This window comes from Dreissena polymorpha, chromosome 4 (genome assembly GCF_020536995.1).
Source record: "Dreissena polymorpha isolate Duluth1 chromosome 4, UMN_Dpol_1.0, whole genome shotgun sequence".
In the NCBI taxonomy this organism is placed as follows: domain Eukaryota; kingdom Metazoa; phylum Mollusca; class Bivalvia; order Myida; family Dreissenidae; genus Dreissena; species Dreissena polymorpha.
The window spans coordinates 119,110,255-119,135,418 of record NC_068358.1 but is presented as its reverse complement, the minus strand read 5'-3'; the positions used below and the strand labels follow the sequence as shown (position 1 = coordinate 119,135,418).

The window sequence follows — 25,164 nt, the reverse complement described above, 5'->3', positions numbered from 1 at the left end:
GTAAAAGGGGCAATAATTATGACAAAATGCTTGATAGAGTTGGCTGCTCTTGTTTATAGGTTGGGGTAATGTTGGTCAACAAGTTTGCAAAATATGAAAGCAATATGTCAAGGCACAATGAAAATATTTGGGGTAGTACGAAAACATTAACATTTGCACGCTAACGCAGACACAGACTCCGACGCCGGGGCGAGTAGGATAGCTCCACTATATATATTTTATATATAATAGTCGAGCTAAAAATCAAAGTAGAAATTGGACGGGTAGACAAATAATTACAATAATACCCCAAAGATTGATAACCGCTGGACTGCCTTCTTTTCTTCATAGGACAGCATATAAACTATACGGTACATTTTTGTATGGAAAATAAACAGTCTAACAAGCAAATTCATTGAATTGATATCCAAGCCAATATACTTCTAGACACAAAAGTTTTCTGGACGAATGGACAACGCCAACGAGCATCATCCTCTTATCCATATATATATATATATATATATATATATATATATATATATATATATATATATATATATATATATAAATATAAACTCATACCAAGTTTCAATGAAATCCGTCAAAGCACTACCAAGATATGGCTCTGGACACACAAAAAAAGGATTTTTTCAAGATACAAAGGGCCATAACTCCATTATAATCCAATGGTGTACAATGCCATTTGGCGTGCATCATCCTCTTATCCATATATATGCTCATACCAGGTTTCAATGAAATCCGCCAAAGCACTTCCAAGATATGGCTCCGGACACAAAAAAGCATTTTTTCAAGATGCAAAGGGCCATAACTCTGTTATTAACAGATGGTGTACAATGCCATTTGGCATGCATAATCCTCTTATCCATATATATATACTCATACCAAGTTTCAATGAAATCCTCCAAAGCACTTCCAAGATATGGCTCCGGACACAAAAGTGCCGGACAGACGAAAGGACGGACAGACGAAAGGACGGAAAGACGGACGGACAACACCAAAACAATATGCCTCCGCCTATGGCGGGGGACAACAAATACTCCCGGTGTTTGTAAGAATTGCGTTTCATGACGCAAGTTTTTTTTCGAGAATTACGTTATTAAATTTATATTTGTTTTTTGTACGCTTTATTATTCAATTTAATTACGTTTTTGGTTATTTTAATTGTGTAAACGCAAATACGCTTGTTATCTATAGCCCTGAGCTCTGCAATAAAAAATCTGAAATGATGCAGATTTTTTTAAGTAACAAAGGATACTTTTTTTTAATTTGGTGTTTAAAGACAATTGTTGTGCCTCATTCAGCTATCTGTGTACAGTCCAACCTGCCCGAGCGACCGCCTGTGAATAGCGACCAGTTGTCAATAACGACCACATTGATTTCCCCTGGAACGATTTCACTATATTCTGTACCTGCGAATAACGCCCACCTGCCAACAACGACCAGCGACCGCAATTTTACATTCCCAAAGTCGAATTTGATAGCTAACAACGACCACGTCAATGACCAGCGACCACCATTTTACATTCCCAAAAGTCGAGTGACTAACAAATCGTTTTAATTATCATAATATAACGTTTCATAAAGAATAATTTAGATTTGACAAAACAGCATACACTAACTTATTAATACAATGACAATATATTTTTTGAAGGATTTTCTATTAAACTTTGTACGTTGTCATCGGTTTGCAAAAAAATAATCTTGTATTCCTTGAAAGAGGCTTACAACGACCACTTTAATCATAACAATTAACGATTTCACAACTGTCAATAAAACAATGACCGCCAAAATGCTGTGATAGTCACGTGATAAACATCTTACCAGTGCACTGGTCGGTCGCTATGGAGATATTGGCAAGTGACAGTTTACTCGATAGCTGTTTCTTTTTGTTTATTTAACACACATTGCTAATTGGTAGCCACCTGCTTCTTTTATGCATTTGGCAATTTGACGAAGGTGTAAGAAGTTGCCTTTTTTATTTTATTGGCTCGCGATTATTTATATACTAATTGCCGAAAATACCAAACGTTTGGGGCTTATATCAACTTATAAAGGAAATTTACGGTTTCTTTACAATTACGATGCAAATTGTACACATACAATTTAAATTCATTCCTTTCTTAAATTTCTCCGTGATACGACGCGCATAGATGATAGATAAGTAAATTGTCAGTTAAAGTTAACCATTATGGCATCCAAGCGTTAGTTCGTTTGTTAGTTTATGTTTGGAAATTGAAATAATACATGTAAATATAAAACACAATTGTGATTTCAATCCTTTTTTACATTACACATGCTTTAGAATTCACACATTTAAACAATAGAGCACATACATCGTACGGTACCTGTTAAAAGCCTACTAGCATATTTTGCAAAGTTTCAATCGACCCTGCGAATAAAGACCACCTGTGAACAAAGACCACAACGACCAAATCCCTCGAGTGGTCGTTATTGGCAGGTTGGACTGTATATACTCTCCATGAAGCAATGGTTTCAGTGAAAGCGGCCCAAGAAGTTCCGATATATGGCTACGGAAACAAAAAGTATTCTTATTTTGAAGTTAAAAAGGGCCATAACTATGTTATTTGCTATTTAATTTTGACTGCATTTAGCTTGCATCATCATCTTATCCATAAATACACTCTCACAAAAGTGTTCCAGGCAGATGGAAGGAAGGACAGACAAAAACGCCATAATCTTTACACATTCAAGTTTGTTTCTCAGTTTCCTATTAACTTGAAATTGTCATGCTGTGGAATTTAAATTATTTGAAATTGTGCCCCAATATTGTTTTCAGTCTTAAATGTCATCTAGTTTTACCCCCTTTGTCATGCTTTGGCTTCATTATGTTTTGAAACCACAAACAAACCATTGTTTGTACACAACATGATTTCTGTTTGGTTCACATAAGTGCATGGAAATCATTTTACAGCATGGAATAGATTGACTTTATTGTCTCTCTTACTCTGCAACTAATCATTTTTTGAAAATTATGATTTTCAAATACAGTGAAATTACTAGATGGTATGACAATATAATTTTCTACAAAAGTTAATGGTCCCTCCTTTTTTCACAAACAATTGAAAATGTATGAATAGAGACTGATTATAATAACTCATCTAATTTCGTTTTGAGAAATAAGTCTCATAGCATACAGATGGCATAAAATATACAGCAAGACCATAATGAATATAATTTGCATATACATTAATTTAAATTGTTATCAAAAGTCTGTTGCAAGCTGTTTCAAATGAAATGTGTTTACGTTTAAAAAAGAAAGAACATGTGTTGTAGTGCATGGTTAATCTTGAAAGACACCACTGAGTATTCTATGTAGAGAAAAGCACTGACAAATCAATTTTAACCAAAATGCATTATTTATTATAGTAAATTGCTATCAGACTTGAATCAAACTATAAGTGCAGGGGAAGTAAATCTTTCAAAGCTTAATGCGCTTGAAGCATATATATAATTATTTGTTCATTTCAGTACACTTGAACAAGAACAACAATACTTTACATTTGTTTCATTATAAAAAAAACAAGAAAATAAGTTGATTTGATATTCCTCACCAAATAAAATGTGTTTAATGATATAACCTATAAAGTTTAATGATGAAACCTTATATAACAAGGGCTGTTTGTAAAACATGCATGCCCCCCATATGGGCTCTCAGTTGTAGTGACAGCCATTTTGTAAATAAGTTTTTTTTCACTGTGACCTTGACCTTTGACCTAGTGACCTGAAAATCAATAGGGGTCATCTGTGAGTCATGATCAATGTACCTATGAAGTTTCATGATCCTAGCCATAAGCTTTCTTGAGTTATCATCAGGAAACCATTTTACTATTTCGGGTCACTGTGACCTTGACCTTTGACCTAGTGACCTGAAAATCAATAGGGGTCATCTGCCAGTCATGATCAATGTACCTATCAAGTTTCATGATCCTAGGCATAAGTGTTCTTGAGTTATCATCCGGAAACCATTTTACTATTTCGGGTCACCGTGACCTTGACCTTTGATCTAGTGACCTCAAAATCAATAGGGGTCATCTGCAAGTCATGATCAATGTACCAATCAAGTATCATGATCCTAGGCATAAGCGTTCTTGAGTTATCATCCGGAAACCATTTTACTATTTTGGGTCACCGTGACCTTGACCTTTGACCTAGTGACCTGAAAATCAATAGGGGTCATCTGCTAGTCATGATCAATCTACCTATCAAGTTTCATGATCCTAGGCATAAGTGTTCTTGAATTATCATCCGGAAACCATTTTACTATTTCAGGTCACCATGACCTTGACCTTTGACCTAGTGACCTGAAAATCAATAGGGGTCGTCTGCTAGTCATGATCAATCTACCTATCAAGTTTCATGATCCTAGGCATAAGCGTTCTTGAATTATCATCCGGAAACCATTTTACTATTTCGGGTCACAGTGACCTTGACCTTTGACCTAGTGACCTCAAAATCAATAGGGGTCATCTGCGAGTCATGATCAATGTACCTATGAAGTTTCATGATCCTAGGCCTAAGCGTTCTTGAGTTATCGTCTGACAACCACCTGGTGGACGGACCGACAGACCGACCGACAGACATGAGCAAAGCAATATACCCCCTCTTCTTCGAAGGGGGGCATAATTAATGAGGAGATATACACCCTAAAACATTTGTGACAGACAGACAGCGCTAGAACTATATTCCTTCACCTCAGCTAGCAGGCGATAATTAGTTCTAATTGCACATGTAACAAGGGGTTAATTATCTTCACTCACAGGGCTTTGATCAGCCAAAGAAGGGTTGCTTTATGGATATATTATGTGAAATCTGAACTTTATTGGAGCTTGATATCTTGAGTAAAACCCTAAAGACTTTATTAATGTTTGTTAACAAACCACTTAACAAAATCATTTATCCTTTTGTCACATATCTTGGACATAATTTTCAGCAAAATGTTGTCAGGTTTACATAACTGCTGACATTTATCAGCTTGTCACACAATATCAATAACAGATCATACCCACATATGTACAACTTAATGTCTGGACTGCAATACAACTATAATCCATACCTGACATTTGTCACCAAGAGAAAATCGTTTTCTGTACTCGGGGGACTCCTTTTTCAGTTCTGCAAACACAATAAAACTATATTGTCACTAAAGTATCCATGTGTATTTACTCATGGAACAAACAAACAAACAATGCGCATGTTAGAAACAGCTGCACTGCATTATCAGCTGAGACACTGATATATCCAACTCCTGTGCACTAAATGTGACACCAGAATATTGATTTCTTTCAATCAGTTAAATTATTTATAAAGAAACTGAATTCATTATTAATAAATAATAACATTTTAAAAAGTTGAAATGCAGATATATACTTTAACTTAACAACGATGTTCATTATTTTATCACACATACAAACTTCATATTTCAATCATTTGCATTATGGGTCTTATGGTGGAAAAAACGAAAATAAATTCAATAAATAACAGAATAAGTTTACATTTTGAATTAAACAAGTGTGAAACAAGTCAGTGCAATTTATAAAGGAACTAACTCCAGTAATGCAGCCGGAGTTATGTGTCATATGCAATGAAAACTGCCTGTCAACCACATACCTAGAAGGAGAGTGAGAGGCAATATTCACCCAAAGGCTTTAATTTTAAGTAATCTTGAAGAGGTCTTCCATAGAATATTTCATAATTAATATCTGAGCTATAGCATTGATTTTGCTTAAATGAGTAAAGTTTTTGCCATAAACATAATAAGGTAAACACAAGATCTCGAAGGGCAATGCAAATATGAGGAGCAAGGGACAATTTTGGTAGAGGTCCGCTTGACAATATTTCATGCCAAATGCCTAAGCTCTAGTTTTGGTAATATTTAAAACATGCTTCTTTCAGTAGCCATGAAAACCATACCTCTGCATGAAATTACCTGTTTGAACAACTTTGAAAGAGCTTAATGCCTAAAACCTTCCTGTCTAGTTTGTCAACGCAGAGGTATAAAGGAAATTTTATTTGAAGCAAATAAAGCAAACAGTCATCCACCACAAACACCTCATCATGAGCACAAAACATTTGAAATACCTCTGCGTTCTTCTTCCCAAATATCCAGTTCAACGTTGCGGTAGATACTTGGGTCTAAGGCTTTTGCTATCCGATATGGCACAGGCGGAGATGGCTTTCGATGATGAGGTTCCTGCAATTTTGGACACTGCTAATTGAACAAGAAGTCGTCACAGACAGTGCATTAATTACCACGGGTATATTGTTGTCAAAGGGTACTGTAAGAATTTACAATTCAATATTTAACAAAAACAACAAGAACAAGAGCTACACTTGTGAAACACAGTGCCCCTACTGTGCTTTGATGCCACATAGCAGCTATATCTCAATTAAAAACATCATGACAAAGTTATTTTCCATTGATATTTGACAAAGTTATGGGCTTTGGACAGTATCTGAAAGTGGTATTTAAAGAAAATATCCTAGTCCAAGGCCTATAACTTAGTAAACAAGAGCACCGCCTTGCGGGTGCAGACCGCTCATCTATTTTCTTTTTAAAGGTGAAGGGACTCTCATTTTCAATCACAAAGGAGGGAGGGGTGGAGTGAAGAGGGGTGTATAGTGTGGGGGTGTGGACATTTATTACATTATCTTCCAAAAATGCGAAAAAAAGGAGAAAAAAATAATAATCTGGGAGTGGGGATTCTTTGGGTGCAATGGTTGGACGGTATTTCAAACATAAAATAATAAAAATAAATATTTGTGTTTTTTAACCGTTTCCAAAAAAAATAAAAAAATTGGGGCGGGGGTGGGGGGTGGGTTATAGTGTGAGGGTGTGGTGGTAATTTGTGAGATGATCTTAAAAAAAAAAAAAAAATTAGGGGGGAGGGGGGGTGGGGGGGTGATTTTTGGGTGCGATGGTTGGACGGTATTTCAAACATAAAATAATAAAAATAAATATTTGTGTTTTTTAACCGTTTCAAAAAAAAAATTGGGGGGGGGGGTGGGGTGGGTGGGGGGTATAGTGTGAGGGTGTGGTGGTCATTTGTGAGATGATCTTAATAAAAAAAAAAAAATTAGGGGGGGGGAGGGGGGGAGGGCACAGGGGATGGTTTGGGTGGAGTCTATTGTGGTATGTCAGGTAAGAGTAGTTTTGTCAAAGTATCAGATCAAATCTAATCATAAATACAGAAGTTATGGCAATTTTAGCAAAATTCAATAATTTGACCTTGAGAGTCAAGGTCATTCAAAGGTCAAGGTAAAATTCAACTTGCCAGGTACAGTAACGTCATGATAGCATGAAAGTATTTGAAGTTTGAAAACAAAAGCCTTGATACTTAAGAAGTAAAGTGGATCGAAACACAAAATTTAACCATATATTTAAAGTAACTAAGTCAAAAAAGGGCCATAATTCCGTAAAAATGACAACCAGAGTTATGCAACTTGTCCTTTTACTGTACCCTTATGATAGTTTGCGAGTGTTCCAAGTATGAAAGCAATATCTATGATACTTTAGGGGTAAAGTGAACCAAAACACAAAACTTAACCAAATTTTCAATTTTCTAAGTATAAAGGGCCCATAATTCCATCCAAATGCCAGTCAGAGTTACATAACTTTGCCTGCACAGTCCCCTTATGATAGTTAATAAGTGTTGCAAGTATGAAAGCAATAGCTTTGATACTGTAGGAATAAAGTGGACCTAAACACAAAAATTAACCAAATTTTCAATTTTCTAAGTATAAAAAGGGCACATAATTCTGTCAAAATGCCAGTCAGAGTTACATAACTTTGCCTGCACAGTCCCCTTATGATAGATAGTAAGTGTTGCAAGTATGAAAGCAATAGCTTTGATACTGTAGGAATAAAATGGACCTAAACACAAAACTTAACCAAAAGGGCACATAATTCTGTCAAAATGCACGCCAGAGTTATCTAACTTTTCCTGCCTAGTCCCCTCATGATAGTTAGTAAGTGTACCAAGTTTGAATGCAATAGCATTGATACTTTCTGAGAAAAGTGGACCTAAACGCAAAACTTAACCGGACGCCAACGCCGACGCCTGGCAAGGTGATGACAATAGCTCATAATTTTTTTTCCAAAAATAGATGAGCTAAAAATGTAAATTATCAAGACAAACATATACAAAACAAGATGATTCGAAAAATGAATAGTTATTTCACGCCAAATAATTGTATTTATGGATGGGTTCAAATCCAATGAAAAACTGTAAGATACTAACAAATAAATAAGTGTAGGGTAATTATTTTAATGAATTGCAATTCTCCTCTTTGATATCATAATATATATACACCCATGAAGTTTCATGTTGAAATCTTGTAGTGTATCTGAGATATAACCTTGAAAAGTTACATCATATTAAACAAGAGCACCGCAAAACGAAGCCACGCTCGGCTACGGGTGCAGTTTTGAATAAATGAAAGCTTGTCAGATTAATTTTTTTTAGAGGTCACAGTGACCTTGACCTTTGACCTTGTGACCCCAAAATGGGCATGGTTTGTAGAACGCATCCAGGTGCATCTACATTTCAAAGTTGTAGGTGGAAGCACTTTCATTTTAGAGCCAATGTTTAGGTTTTATCACGACTCGGACGGCGGATGTTGGACGACACGACAAGCTGGCTATGACAATACCTCGTGTTTTCTCCAGAAATGCCGAGCTAAAAATTAAAGGGCAATTACTCTTTGTTAAGAAAGGGCACAGTTATGGTTCTTGCGCATGGCACTTCTTCCCATTAATTTCTGCACACCCATGAAGTTTCATGTTGAAATCTTTAAGCGTATCTGAGATATAGCCCTGAAAAGTTCCATCATACAAAAACAACTAAGGGCAATAACTACTATTTAAGAAAATAATCGGTTTTGATTCTTAAGAACGGTCCTTTTCATCCTTCATATCAATACACAAATGAAGTTTCCAGTAGAAGTCTTGCATGGTATCTGAGATATAGTCTGGAAAAGTTACAGCATACAAAAAACAAGAACAAAGGGCAATTACTCTTATTAAAGAAAGTGTATGGTAATGGTTCTTGTGCATGACACTTCTACTCGGTGATATCTATACATCTATGAAGATTCATGTTGATATCTTCTATAGTTTCTGATATATAGCCGTAAAAAGTTTTGTGATAGACAGACAGAATAAGGGATGGACGGATGTACAGACAACACCAATTCTATATATCTCTGCTTTTGCCGGAGGATAACAAGTTACACCCAGAGTGGAGCCAATGTTGATCCCAGGAACATAATTTGCATAAACTCGGAGCATCGCCAGATGACAACAGACTTACTATTGGTTTGCAAATGAAGTCGGACATTTACAATTGTATGTTTCTATGCAAATCTGTTGCCCACTTCATTATTCCAATTGCAAACCATGGAGACAAGAAATTACGAATCTCTACAAAATGACTTATGTTCTAATTAACAACATACATCATAATAATAATAATGATATACAATTATCTTTCAAAGTGATTTTTTCTATGCGCTATGCAAACACTTATTTACCTGAGACATTCATGTGTAAATTTCTAATAAATATTTGTTGTTTATGTCTAATATGAATTCTCCATTGTTGAAAAACACGTCACATTTTGTTAATCTGTACTCTTATTTGCTGACATCTATGCTTACAATTTTTGTCAACAGGCAAAAATGTTATCTACCACGTGGGCAAAATGTAGTTTCAGATTACAAATTCTATCATACACATTTGAAAATACTTACATTGAATAATGTTTTGTTTTATACTAATGCATAACACATGGATATAACATATAAAGCAGTAAGGCCAAACAAAATAAATTCTGTATTTAGGGCAACAGTCTCAACAAGAGATGTGTTTGTCAGAAACACTATGCCCCCTACTGCGCTGCTTTGATTTATTAGATTTTTTTTATCATTTGGCAGGTTCAGATAATTTTTACAACCGAAGCAATATTTTTTAAAGTGATATTAAAAAAATCCCTTGTAAAAATGATCTGTACCAATGATCTGTACCTGCCAAATGATAAATAGAAATAATCTCCCTTTAAAGCTTGTTACTTCACTTGAATTTGTTTTTTTTGACCTTTGACCTTGAAGGATGACCTTGACCTTTCACCACTCGAAATGTGCAGCTCCATGAGATACACATGCATGCCAAAATATCAAGTTGCTATCTTCAATATTGCAAAAGTTATGGCCAATGTTAAAATTTTCGGACAGACAGACGGACAATTCAACTGCTATATGCCACCCTACCGGGGGAATAAAAAAGGAAGGTAGGGTAGGGATTGAGTTTTTTTTGTTTTTTTAAACCCAAGAATCTAGTTATTGCAACGATGATCCTACTGACTACTTCTTTGAATCCATAACAACCTTAAATACTATAATACTAGTAATGTAATATACCAGTTGTGATATTTAAAGCAATATAAACTAGTAATTGTAAAAAATATGGTATTTTTCTTTTTTGGTCAATCGCGGTTGACGGTCCCTTTAAAGGGACTTACCAAAGGGTCATATCAAAATGATAAAATAATCTATGGGTTTTACACATACTTTCATTTATTTTGTTATTCCTTTTTACTATGTTCATATTTTATAACTGCAGGTTCAATTTCTTGTGAGGATTACAATTTAAACAAATAATTAACAGCAGTGTATCATGTTATTTTATTAGCATAACAAGAGATGTGTTTGTCAGAAACACAATGCCCCATATTGCGCCGCTTTGAAATAAAATTTCAATATATCATTTGGCAGGTTTAGAAATTATATCCCTTTTAAAGCTTATTACTTCCCTTGGATTGTATTTTTTTTACTTTTGACCTTGACTTTTGTTGCTATAATCAATATTGCAAAAGTTATGGCCAATGTTAAAGTTTTCGGACGGACACACAGACAGACAAACAGACCGACAGTTCAACTGCTATATGCCACCATACCGGGGGCATAAAAAGACCAAAGTAGCCAGTGTATATATTGGGACACAAATTTGTTAAATCAATTTGATATTATAATTGAGTTCAAATAAGATATTATCTCACAATTTACCCTAACAAAAGTCAAAGGTTTTCAACAGTATAACAATTGATTCACTTATTCATACATTTGATAATAAAGTTACAATCATATGTTAACAGAAATTATAGTAAGTTTCTCAGTATTGGACACCAGGATCCATTGCAAAATAAATGTTATTAATAATTGGTTTGCAGAAAGAATGATGTTGCAAGATCTGAGCTTAAAAGTTCTCTCAAATTAAGTTATACCAAACAAACAAAAAAGATATGCAATGACACCTGCAGGATGATGGGTTTGACCACTAAAATTTTTAGTATACATTTGTAATGAACTTCATAATTGATTCAAGTAGGCTTATCAGGCACAGACAAAAACTTCCATGAATGTAGACACGTTATATCACACACAGCAAATAGATATGACATAATTTATGTACTTGAACAATCAATGTTCCTACCTAATATAAACATCTGCTTCAGGCTGAGAAATCATTAAGTCTCAAATTCCAAATCCGGAACACATTCAACATTCTGAGTGAAAAGATCTTAATTGTATGATGTTTGAATAGATTTGCTGTCACCAGAAGCAGTGAAAATGTTATCAAAAGAAATTTGCGTTCAAGCACAACAATTATTGTATGTAATATTTATCTATATCCTGGTTGAAAATGGATTTGCTGAGAGCCACAGATGAACTATATAAAATTCAACCCTGAAGAAAAATGACTCTTCATTCTACATCAATTTGTTTTATATTAATTGAACAAAAAGAAAACAACAAAAGAGATCACAGATGATAACATTCTCTTTATTCAATAGTTTTCTTTTATCATGCAATTACAAATTGCCACACAATTATAAAACAAGACCCAAAGTATATAAATACAATTTGTGTGATCTTGGAGCAATGTGTGGAAGCGGAAGGCACTTATACAAATTTTTATAGTAAAATTCATTTTAATTAGTAAATACTTACCTGCTATCTAGATAGCTACTTACTCCGAAGGATCGTATTTTATCCGGAAGCTTTCTGTCCGAATCCCACACTTGTCAGTAACCCCTATAGGTCGGAATGGTCACATAGTGCAGTGCAACCAAAAACGGGATATTACCCAGAATCCACCACTTTTATTCCAATAAATAATATGAAAATATTAGACGAAGAGCGGGGTGGGAGGTGGGACTCAACGATAGCAGGTAAGTATTTACTAATTAAAATGAATTTTACTATTAAAATTTGTTTTTATAGCTTAAATACGTTACCTGCTATCTAGATAGCTGATTTTGCAGCTGCGGCGGAAAGGTTCGCGAATAGCTCCCCATCACAGGGGAACCCATATCTCGGGTTCTCAGCTAATCTTCGTTAGAACGGTATTAACTTAATTAATGGATAAGCGTAATATACCTGTGCCGTAGAAGATACTACCGTTTGTGCAACCACAAGGGGGCCCAACAGATACAAGTTGTCCTGTTGGCACCCCAGAGAACGAAGATAAAAAGATTAAAAGGTGGTCTGATTCCTCCAGAAAGCAGCTTGAAGCACAACAGAGAGTGGGGTATGATTAATATACGCCCACAAAGCCGACATTGCTCGTAATTCATGCGGTCTAATCTTAAAAAGGGATGAATTGATGAAAGAGAAGAGTAAGCCGTTCTTATAGTTGAGGCCACTCAACGGGAAATAGAAGCCGCAGACACATTGCCCCCCCCCCCCCCTTTTAAGGGAATGAAGAGTCTCTTGCGAGAACCTCGAATAGACTTAACTCTACTAAGATAGAACTTCAAAGACCAGAGGAGTCTATCTTCATCTTCATTTCCACAAGTTCTAGAAAGACTTGGGACCTTGAAGGGTTTAGAAGCCATTGAGGGGAGTTAATTTTTAGCAAGGAATCCTGGCTGACACAACAAAGTGACGGAGCCATCGGAGGAATCAAAAAGAAGATGGCTATCTTCGATAGAAAGAGCATGAATTTCACTTCTACGTTTGGATGAAGCCATGGTAAGAAGGAAAACGGTCTTCCAGGTTAGGAACTGTAAAGAAGCCTGATTAAGGGGTTCATAGCGAGCCTTAGTAAGCGATCCAAGAACACAAGCCAAATCCCATTTGGGGGTAAGAGAACCAGACACAGGACGTTAAAGTTCCATGGCTCGGATCAGATCCGAAATGGCTTGGTCAGCACAGACTTGTGATGACTTACGAAAAGCCAAGGTATGGGAAAGCATAGATCTGTATCCTTTGATGGAGCTAAGAGAAAGTTTCTTATCATCAAAGAGATAGATGAGAAAATCCGCTATGCGTCTAGCAGAGGGATTGAGGGGATCAATTTTCCCTCGAACACACCAATTAGAGAAGAGTTTCCAGCGAGCATCATAAACTGCTCTGTTGGACTTTCTCATTGCAGAGGCAACGAGAGTTGAAGCCCTGACAGAAAAGCGTTTCTTCTGCAGGGATTGTTTGATAACGGCCAGACGTGTATGTGAAACATGTATGGATCCACGTGAAGTCTGCCTCTCTGAGATAGGAGATCTGACCTGTGCGGGAGTTCCCTGAGAAAATCGCACAGGAGATCGAGAAGGTTGTTGAACCAGGATCTCCTGGGCCACCAAGGGGCGATCAGGAGGATCTGGCAAGAGCTCACACTGATTTTCCCAAAGATTTGGGGAATTAGAATGGGTTGGGGATAAGTGTAAGCGTCCATGTGATCCCAATCGAATGAAAGCGCGTCTACCACCCACGCTGCTGGTTCGTACACTGGACTCACATACAGAGGAAGTCTGTGGTTGTCACTGGTCGCAAACAGGTCGACCAGTGGATAACGGAATGTGAGGAAAATCTGGTTGGCCACTTCCTGATGAAGTGTCCACTCCGATGGAAGTAACTGGTGTTTGCGAGACAAACCGTCCGCCAGGGCATTGAGACGACCTGGTATGTGTTTGGACAAGAGATGTTGAGGCTCTTGTAAGTTCCTTGTTTCCAGATACAGGGAGTGACAGTGTGTACCTCCCTGTTTCTGGATGTAAGCCACGACTGATGTGTTGTCTGTCGATACCATCACACAGGAGTCTCGAAGATGTGATTGGAATTGAGAAACAGCTAGAAAGACTGCTCGCATTTCGAGATTGTTTATGTGCAGGTGAGACTCCTGAGGACTCCTGAGGAGACCACAATCCTGATAATGTCAGGCTGCGGGGTTCCAGGTGAGCGCCCCAACCTTTCATGCTCGCATCGATTATGAGATGTAAAGAAGGTTGCGGGGGAAGAAGCGGTACTCCTGCCAATTGGGTCTCCTCGTCTAGCCACCATTGAAGGTAGGGGACTAAGGAAGGAAGAATGGGAATCTAAGTTAGCAGATTGTCTGTACTAACGTACTAACTGCACGAAGTCTGCTACAGAGCTCAGGATATATTGAGCTGTGATATGAGATTGGGACAGCACCCATTTGACCTTCAAAAGGAGGTCTGATACACGTTGTGGCGAGACCCTGACCCGATTGATGTGGGTCAGAAAATTCATTCCCACGAATATGAAATCCTGAGAGGGAATGAGGTCTGACTTGACTGCATTGAGAAGGAGTCCTAAAGAGAGGAGCTCCTTCTAAGAGAACTCTAGGTTTAGCAGAAGCAGTCGACAATCGAGCTGGTGTAAGAGCCAATCGTCAAAATACTGAAGCAATTGAATCCCGTGTATTCAGAGGTGTGCACCCACTGCGGCCATGAGTTTGGTGAAAACTCGTGGGACTGTGGCCAATCCAAAGGGCATCGCACGAAACTGGTAGACCTGGCCTCAAAAGGAGAAGCGCAGGTACTTAGGGAAGTTGGGATGGATAGGAACATGGAAGAATGCATCTTCCAGGTCCAAGGAAACCCCCCAGTGCATGGGTTTGATGGAGCGCCGACTGAAGGCAGGAGTCTCCATCTTGAAAGTAGGTTTGACTAGAAACGTGTTGAACACTTTTTAAGTCTATGACTGGTCTGCAGGAGCCGCTTTTCTTTTGAACAAGGAAAATGCGACTGTAAAATCCTGGAGAACAAGGGTCGTGAACCCTTTCTACCGCCTGTTTTTTCAGGAGTCCGAGAATGGAGTCTGGAAAATGTGGATGCGGAGATACTATGGGGACGCGAGAGACTGGGGGCCTTTTTTCGAAATGAAAAGTGAGGCCTTTTGTGACAAGGGAATGAACCCACGCGTCCGAAGTTATTTGGAGCCATCGATTTGCGAAGTGCATAAGTCTGGCCCCGACTGGTACCTCCGGCATCAGAGGTTGTGGCGGTAGAAAGGGGTTTGACCTAGGGCTGACCTTTGGGAGGTCCACCCTTGCCGGAAGAAGGATTAAATGACTTCTTGTCCGGATTGGGTTTGCCCTTACTCCAATTTTGGCTAACAGACGGCTTCCGATAGGAAGATGTTCTGTTTTGAAAAGGAGGCCTATGTGTGGGCTGACGTGGAGCAGAAGGACGCTTTGTAGGGAAACTGTCCCTTTTAGGGTTCTTGGCCGGTGGGGCTCCTGGGGGCTTAAAAGCAGGGCGCTTAAAAACCACAGGGCGATAGCCAGAGTTGCTCCTAGCTAAGGAGGCATGTATCTGATCTTCACGATCAGCAGTAAGTGCCGCCTGTATCCTCCCTCCAAAAAGAGAATCTGCTGTTAAAGGAGCAGTTCGAAGGGAGTTAACGCCTGTTTCCAAAAGGAAATTATTGGGCAAGGAAGAGAGGATGAGGACTCTCTCCGAAGCCTTAACATCTCAGACATTGACGACGCAGCATTGTGTGATAAACACTGCGTAGGACCTGAAAGGTGTATCAACAAGGCACGGAGCTCCTCGGGGATTGAATCAGAGAGCTCCCAAACCATGTATAAGGCTGTGGCTGCCATAAGATCTAGCTGGTTAGCCAGACCTATGGAACGGTGTTCTCTCAGCTCCCAATTTTGCAACAGGGAAAGAGGGACTGCTGTATGGGTACATGATGAAGGCATTGTAAGGGACAGCTTACTAATGTCAGCATCAGGAACCGGAAGTTTGGAAAGGTCCAAACCGGTAGAAGGGTCGGGTACCGGGGCCTTATAACTTTTCCCGCCGTCCATCTGTTTAGGCTCCGTCAGCTCCTTAGGGGCTTTCCATGGAGATGGCAAAGGTTTATTGGCTGGCTCAAGTGACTGGAATACAGCCATTGTGGAAGAGCCAATAGGAAGGCGGAGATCCACTTGAGAAGTCGCCTTACTTATCCTGCCGGGCTCCCGTCTGCGGGCTACCTGTTCTGTAACGGTAACAGCAGATCCTGTAGGAGACAAGGAAGGGCGGGGGCAGAAGTCCTCATCTAAGGTATGGAATATTAGTTCGTAAACCAAATTGATAGAGGCCAAATAATAAGGTTCGGCCTCATTACACTCCGAACCCGCCTCAATCGAACCATCTGCGAGAGCATTGGATTGATTGAAACCGGTGGATACAGAAGTAGGAATACTAGATTCATACGCTTCTATCATGAGAGGATCGTTTTCCGGTACCATCAAAGATATAGCTGGTGAGTTAGGTCGATCAGTGATCAAGTCAGCAGACTCACTTTGAATACCAGCGGTCGCTGGTAAAGGATCAGTCGTAAAAGGGACAAAGATTCCCGGCAACTGTTGGATCCACAAAGTATTGGGATTTGATGGTGTAGCGGCAGCCCGGGGTATACTTCTATACAATGTGGAAGAGACCCGTGGGGCTGAAAACGCAGCCGAAGTGGTTAGGTAAACCCCTGTACCTGGAGCCTGATATGTATACGAACTAGTGTTTGAATACAAATTATGCCCAGTGGTTGTAGGAACGGCTGAAGTGTGTGTTGAGGCCAAAAAAGAGGCTGACACATGTGGAAGGGTGTCACTAGATTCCTCAGAGAAGGATCCCCTAGGGGACGGAGGGGTCCGAGAGCGCCTAATAGAGGAAGGTCTATGTCCCTTATCCCTGCAATGCCGAGACGCTGTTCGGCGATGCTGGGAATGATGTTTCCTGATGGAACGTCTCCCAGAGCGCTGGCATGATCGCTCTTTACGAGGAAATCTACGCCAAGAAACACTCGGAGAGTGTTAACGACGTCCACTGCGATAATGATGAGGGCTAGTTGAAGTAGACGATGAGTCATAGGACGACGAGCCTGAGGTGGAGGAGTAGCCGGAAACATCAGACACTACGCGTTTACGTCTGTGACTCACAGTAGAAACGCGACTGCGTCTACCTTTGTGGAGTACTGACAAAGTGGTGTCAACATCTACGGTGACCGGAACGGTCTGTGGCACAGACCGGTAACCGGTGGCCGGACCGGTCATAACAAGATTGGTGACCGGACCGGTCAGTGACTGTTGACCGGACCGGTCAATGACCGGTGACCGGACCAGTCATAGCATGACCGGTGACCGGACCGGTCATAGCATGACCGGTGACCGGACCGGTCAATGACCGGTGACTGGACCAGTCATAGCATTACCGGTGACCGGACCGGTCAGTGACGACACCGGTCATAGCATGACCAGTGACCGGACTGGTCAATGTTGACCGGTGACCGGGGACGTCACCGGACCAGTTTACTGATCGTTCCCAATAAACGGACCGGTCAAATTTTGACCGGTGTCGTCACCGGGCAAGGACCGATGCATGGTATCTCCTGATGCCATGTGGTCGAGGTCATGTGGGGAAAAGTCCCGGCTAGCTGAACTTTCCTGACTTTGACCTGAGCCACGCATGTTGCGTTTCCGGCTCTTGAATGGTCTTCGCTTGGTGGCCCAGGTTTCTTCTGACCAATTCACACAGAAAGGGCAGCAGTTGTCCTGGTTGCACCCGGCACAGGAAAGGCAGCTGTCATGATTATCCCAAGCTGCTCTAATGTGGCCACACGAACCACGTGTTTGAGGCATTTGCCTTAAACAAACACACAAAATAACAAAACAATACAGAAATAATCGGATAATAACGGAGAATATTTTAAAACACAATTCAAAACTTCTCTAGTTCTGTAAAACAGAAAAATCCAGCGAAACAGAGCAACAATTATGTAAGCAACAAAAATGTCAGCCTAGATATCGCCATCCGGAATAAGAGTGAAGGATTCTGGGTATTATCCTGTTGTTGGTTGCACTGCACTATGTGACCATTCCGACCTATACGGGTTACTGACAAGTGTGGGATTCGGACAGAAAGCTTCCGGATAAAATATGATCCTTCGGAGTGAGTAGCTATCTAGAGAGCAGGTAACGTATTTAAGCTATTAAAAATGCCTAATAATTATTGATGATATCTTTCCACAAAAAGATTGATATAACTCATTTCAACTTGCGTTTTTGAACTGTTACACATTCTGCAAAGTATAAATAAATCTCTACTGGCTGTCTATTTTATTTGCATTATGAGACACCAGCTTTGACGAATATCTCCAAAATATTTCCATTAACGAATACTCTTAACTGACACACAGAAACAGAAAGCTTTGAAGAAACCAGATTTCATCAACAGCAATTGTCGAACAGACTTTTTGATGTTCAATATAAAAAAACAAGAGCTGTCTCCATAGGATGACATATGCCCCAAAAAAACGCTTTGATAGAAGTTATGAGCATTTTTCAAAACCTAAATGCAGATTTCGATACCTAAACGCGGACCCTAAGTTCAAGGTCAAGGTCACAGGGGTCAAACTTTTTGTGCGTATGGAAAGGCCTTGTCCATAAACACATGCATACCAAATATGAAGGTTACATCTGAAGCAACATAAAAGTTATGAACATTTTTCTAAACCTAAACGCAAAGTGTGACAGTCAGAGGGACAGACAGACAGAGGAACAGACAGACAGTGCGATCACTATATGCCCTTCTTCTGGGGCATAAGAAACACTGTTATATTCACTTTCGACTCGTTTACTATGTTTTGTTTTGCTGAAATATTTAGAAAATGGAAAAATGCATAGCATTTGCTAACATGCATTTTAATTTATTAATAAGAACGCCTTTGTTAAGCATTTGTCTGCTGCAGTAACAGTAGCTTGCCAGCTATAAGATTGAGATCAGCTCATTTGAATGTCAGGTGATCAACAACAATCTTATGTCAAATATTTGCGATGTTTTACAAACTGGTTCACTTGATTCAAATTTTCAATCTTATCTTTGCTTTTTAACTTCGTCATGGCAACAAAAGCATAAAATGAAATATGTGCAAGTTCAAAAAGACCAAAGCCATACATTTTTACCCTTCTGTTAAAGAAGACTGCAATTGGCCCTAAGTCACTCACCTGAGACACAAATCAACTTCACTATTCTGACAAATTAGAGTTCTGAAGAATAAAAGTACTTTATGAAATATTCAAATTTACTTTCTAGGCATATTATTTTGACAAACTTTTGATTATTGAACATATTTCGGACAAAGAACATAGATGTTCATCATTATTTTAATCTTAGATTAATTTATGATTGTCGCTCCTGCAAAAAAAACAACAGTTTGAACAAAGTTTAATAGGTCACATGTGAATTATTTTTAGATCAAATTGAGAGATTCCAATTTCAGCTTCTGACATAAAATGTATATTGGATGAAAGGTCAAATAGGATTCAAATGAATCAGTTCTTTTTATTTTACTGGGTTTATCAATATGTGATTACTGAAATATAAAGAAATTAATTTGAAGTAATAGACATATTCAATTCGAGTTATTCAATATCATTATAAAACACTTCAGTTGTTGTTCAGGTTTCTGATTTAGTTATCATCATTGTCATAATTGTTATCATCATCATTAAGAACATCATCGTAAGATGAAAAAAAACACACACAAGAGCAACACATTAAGGGTGCCAACGCTTGGCTGCAGATGCAATGTTAAACAAGGGCTGTTTGTAAAACATGCATGCCCCCCATATGGGCTGTCCGTTGTACTGGCAGCCATTGTGTGAAAACGACTTTTGTCACTGTGACCTTGACCTTTGACCTAGTGACCTGAAAATCAATAGGGGTCATCTGCAAGTCACAATCAATGTACCTATGAAGTGTCATGATCCTAGGCAAAAGCGTTCTTGAGTTATCATCCGAAAATCATTTTACTATTTCGGGTCACCGTGACCTTGACCTTTGACCTTGTGACCTCAAAATCAATAGGGGTCATCTGCGAGTCATGATCAATCTACCTATGAAGTTTTATGATCCCAGGCATATGCGTTCTTGAGTTATCATCCGAAAATCATTTTACTATTTTGGGTCACCGTGACCTTGACCTAGTGACCTGAAAATCACATGGGGTCATCTGCGAGTCATGATCAATCTACCTATAAAGTTTCATGATCCTAGGCATATGCGTTCTTGAATTATCATCCGAAAATCATTTTAATATTTCGGGTCACCGTGACCTTGACCTTTGACCTAGTGACCTCAAAATCAATAGGGGTCATCTGTGAGTCATGATTAATCTACCCATGAAGTTTTATGATCCTAGGCAGTATGCATTCTTGAGTTATCATCCGGAAACCATTTTACTTTTTCGGGTCACCCTGACCTTGACCTTTGACCTAGTGACCTCAAAATCAATAGGGGTCATCTGCGAGTCATGATCAATCTACCCATGAAGTTTCATGATCCTAGGCGTATGCGTTCTTGAGTTATCATCCGGAAACCATTTTACTATTTCGGGTCACCATGACCTTGACCTTTGACCTAGTGACCTCAAAATCAATAGGGGTCATCTGCAAGTCATGATCAATGTACCTATGAAGTTTCATGATCCTAGGCCCAAGCGTTCTTGAGTTATCGTCTGACAACCACCTGGTGGGTGGACAGACGGACGGACGGACGGACCGACCGACCGACATGAGCAAAGCAATATACCCCCTCTTCTTCGAAGAGGGGGCATAATAAATGTAAGCTTGTCAGATTACCTTGTGACCTTGACCTTTGACCTAGGGACCCAAAAATAGCTCTGGCATGTAGAATTCATCAAGGTGCATCTTCATATGAAGTTTCAAAGTTGAAGGTGGAAGCACTTTGATTTTAGAGCAAAATGTCAAGGTTTTAGCACGACGCCGGCATATGGCGAACGACACGACATGATGAGCTGGCTATGACAATACTTCAGGTTCTCTCTAAAAACAGCCGAGCTAATAACTTAAACATCAAATTATCATAGCATCTCTTTCATAGTTGTAATCATCTTCAGACAGAAACAAGGTACTTAAACCTTTGTTATAAGAGCCATATAAGGAACACTGCCCTTCTCCTTAGTGGCAATAATCTTTAACGGACTGCAATCATTGTCTACCTAATAGCATATTTTACTAGACTGAATATCACTAAAACAAAAGTTTAACAAAGTGTCTGTGGTCTACTATAGTGTTGATTCTAGACGGTTAACAATCTTTTCCTTTAATTTGACCATATAAGGAAAACTTCCCAGTCCTGCTTGCCATGTTTTTCAACGCACTCCATCATTTTTTATAGGGATGGCAAAATCATTCGAATATTCCATTGAATGGTCAGCATTCGAATAATACAAATAATATTCGCATATTCGCATTTTTTTTCAAACGTAATTTCACCAATATTTAATGACCTGCGAACCGCTTACTGAAAAGCAACCGAAATCACCCGGGAGTAACATGTTTGACGTGACGTTCTTCGTGTCAAACTGATAACGCGGCCCGTATCAGTGTTGATTGCGCAATGCAATATACACGCTCTAAGAAAGGCCCCGACTGTTGTTTGCCAATGGGGTGCCAATTAACGGTTTCAATTGACTGGCGAATAATAATTAAATTACTCAAATCGCGCAAAACAATATACTTACTATAAGAAAGGGCCCGAACTGTTGTTTGTCAATTAGGTACCAATTTAGGGATTCAATTTACTGGCGAATAATAATTTAGTTTTTGTGATCACAGTTTGAACAGACATTTAAATATGTGAATTACTCAAAAGTAACAGATGATATAAATTAAACAGTCATCAAGGAATCATAATTCAAATCTGAAAATGCCACCAGCCCTTTCTGCAGTATGGAATACTTTACATTATCTGTGGATAAGAAGACCGCAACGTGTAATGTGTGTAAACTTAGTTTTACATATGCGCGGCCTGCTACAAATCTGTGGAATCATTAAAAAATAAAATTCTATGACACGATGTTTTTCATTCTATTTGTGCCCGATCACAGTATCAGTCATAGTATTAGTCGACAGCGATACAGTTATTCGATAGCAACGTTAATAAACAGCCTCGTATTTAGCAAACGGATTTAACTTACAAACCAATGGAAATTAACACATAACAAGGTAAAATCAATCCAGCCGTTTTATGCGAATATTCGAATATTCGATTGAATGAATTTGCGAACATTCGAATATTTATATTGGTATTCGATGCCATCCCTAATTTTTTAACTCAGTTGAGGTATCATTAAAACAACACTTACTTTTTTCACCAAATTTTCTGAAGATTGAACTAAAAATGTTACTTCTTAAATTTTAACAAGATTTTTGATTTTTTTCCGCTGTTTGACCTAGTTTTTACCCTCATGTCAACCAGTGTCTTCGCAAAGATATCTTTGGGACATATCATCTCTGACCAAAATGAAGATTGGAAAATAAATGTGGTGTCTGAGATTTTTTTTTACAAAGTACAATGCACTGATGCATGACACACACTTCATGATGGCAATCACAAAAGCTCACCATGAGCTTATGAGCACATTTTGCTCAGGTGAGCTTACACCATACCAAACAATGACATATGAGAATTCTATAGAAATTTAATTAAACTGAAAACATAACACGCTCAGGCTGAAAATAATATTGTACATAAAAGCTAAAATTAGTAGACCACGTAACGTCCATGGCAGCTGCTTCTGCTTCATAATTAAATGTACATTATATAAAAGCCTTTAATCAAGAGATTCTTCTGAAAGACGCTACATAATTGATCACCACATAATACCTTTCAAGGTTCAATATCCTGACAGTATTTAAGAATTTGATCTTATTGCAACACCCAATTTCACATTTTGCAGCTTTGCAGGAGTTACACATAAACAACATTCAAAAACTGACTGTAGGCGCTTATAGACATCTGTCAATATATATACTGATCATAAAAAGCTGCAAAGAGATTAATTTTCACTGGATTATGTTATGTCTGTTATGTTTGATATTTCCTGCTCATAAAGGATCTACTGTGTGCAGAATTAATATATAAATCTAGTTTACCCTGTATGTGTGTGCATGTATGCGTGATGACTGTAGCATTGTTGTATCAGCACTTGTCATACATGAATGGATTTAAAAACAAATAATTATCAACACATGCCAACTGCAGAAATCATATCCCTTATTTTAAGGTCTGGCCAGTCACAGCCTTAGTAACAAATTGTAAAAGTTTTAGCATATTATAATATATATGATAAAATATAATGAAAGTAGTCTTTTGGGTGTTCCAGACTGATCTAAAAACTATTTTACTTCAGTAGAGAATTTTAATTGAACAATAGATGTGGTTGTAACACAAAATGCCCCCTATTGCGCTTTGAAGCCGCATTATAGCAGCTATTTTAGAGAAAATTGTTAATTCCAAGGCTTGTTTCTTCGTCAAAAGTCAATGGACTGGAACAAAACTCAAACTTCATATGTAAGTAATATAGGTATAACTCTCACACTTTCAAAATCAGGTCAGTAACTGCCTACCTAGGTTAAAACAAGAGTTCCGCGGTTGGAGACATATGCCCCCAAAAAAGAGCTTTGAACTAGTGACCCATATTTCAATAGCCTGTAGGAAATCAGCCGCCTGGTTTTAGGGCGTATATTGAGCAAAAACCAGATGGTTCGATTTCATCAGAAAACCAGGCGTAAAAGACTTGCATACCAGGCATATAGGACACGTAAACCTGGCGTAAAGGACATGTAAACCTGGCGTAATATGGCGAATTATGCAAATGAGCTGGTTTTAAAACCAGGCGTCAATTTTAAAAACCAGGAGTAAAGTAGCGGACGTAATTATGTAAAATCCAGGCGTAAATTGACAAATCCAGACGTAAATTAAACTACCAGGCGTAAATGTTTCTAGTGTTACTGCATTATTAAGGTCATCGATCGAAAATGTAACTCCACCAGCATTCTTCCTCTCCAATTCTTTGACAAAAAATTAATCTAAAATGCAAATTGATATTTAGAACAACTGCATTTGAACTATTTCAAACACTGTAATTTCAAATCAATGGCTATTTAAAACTTTGTATCTAATCCAAGGCTCCGCAGCAGCTTGGATTAAAAAGGGCAGGGGCTGCTAATTTAAATATAAAAGTTCTCATTAAATATGAGGAAAAGCAATCAGTGTTCAGTATTATGACCAGACATACAGTTAACTTAAGATGACAATAAGCATTAAATACAGCCATAATAAATCACTGTAAACAATATTTACACTTTTTCATTCATATTTTTTTGTTTTTTTGTTTTTGCTTTTCATTTGTATTTTTATAATTTATGTTTCAAATTGTGTTGTTTTTCCTAAAAATTGCATTTCATTTTTAACTTGTACATGTACATTTCCCAGGGACAATTATACATAAATATGATAACGCTATATTATAATAATAACTTTAATAAACTACATTAACTAAATTCAAGTAGAATATTAATCAGATTATAATTCGGTGAATTATATTTGTTCGGTCATGTACATTTTTATCGATGTTTGCCATGCATGTTTGTTTTTACGTTTTTCAAAGTAGAAAAATACAAATTCAACATCTTTGTATCATACATTTTGTAATGATATCATCTTAAAAGCGTAGTTTATATATGGTGCATTTCATTTGACAATATTTACTCAGACCTAACTTGACACGTTTCATTGTGATTAAAGAATGCACAACTACACAAATAAGTAATTATCGGCTTTTGAAAACATTATTAAAATTAACACGCCACACGCAGACAACGTGCGAAATTATGCTCAATTAGCAGCTGGTTTTAATTTGTGTCTGCAGTTTTTACTTTGGATTAATGATTGATAATTAGGTGTGAATTATGTGTGCTCGGACCGACAGAATCACCTCGAATTAACAATCTCTTCGGTTTTACGAAGTTTGGATTAACCATGAAATTTTACATTA

At 38.1% G+C, this 25,164-nt stretch overlaps 1 protein-coding gene across 2 annotated transcripts in view; it reads right to left on the bottom strand.

The window, feature by feature from the left end:
- LOC127880156 (OTU domain-containing protein 4-like) overlaps positions 1-25,164 on the bottom strand; it is a 183,025-nt gene that overhangs the window by 39,284 nt on the left and 118,577 nt on the right. For both annotated transcript variants that reach the window (XM_052427389.1, XM_052427390.1), the window contains exons 8-9: positions 6,100-6,211; positions 5,075-5,133 (exon numbers count right to left, since the gene is read on the bottom strand). In XM_052427389.1, the coding sequence (XP_052283349.1) occupies positions 5,075-5,133; positions 6,100-6,211 (171 nt within the window). The remainder of the gene's footprint in view (positions 1-5,074; positions 5,134-6,099; positions 6,212-25,164) is intronic.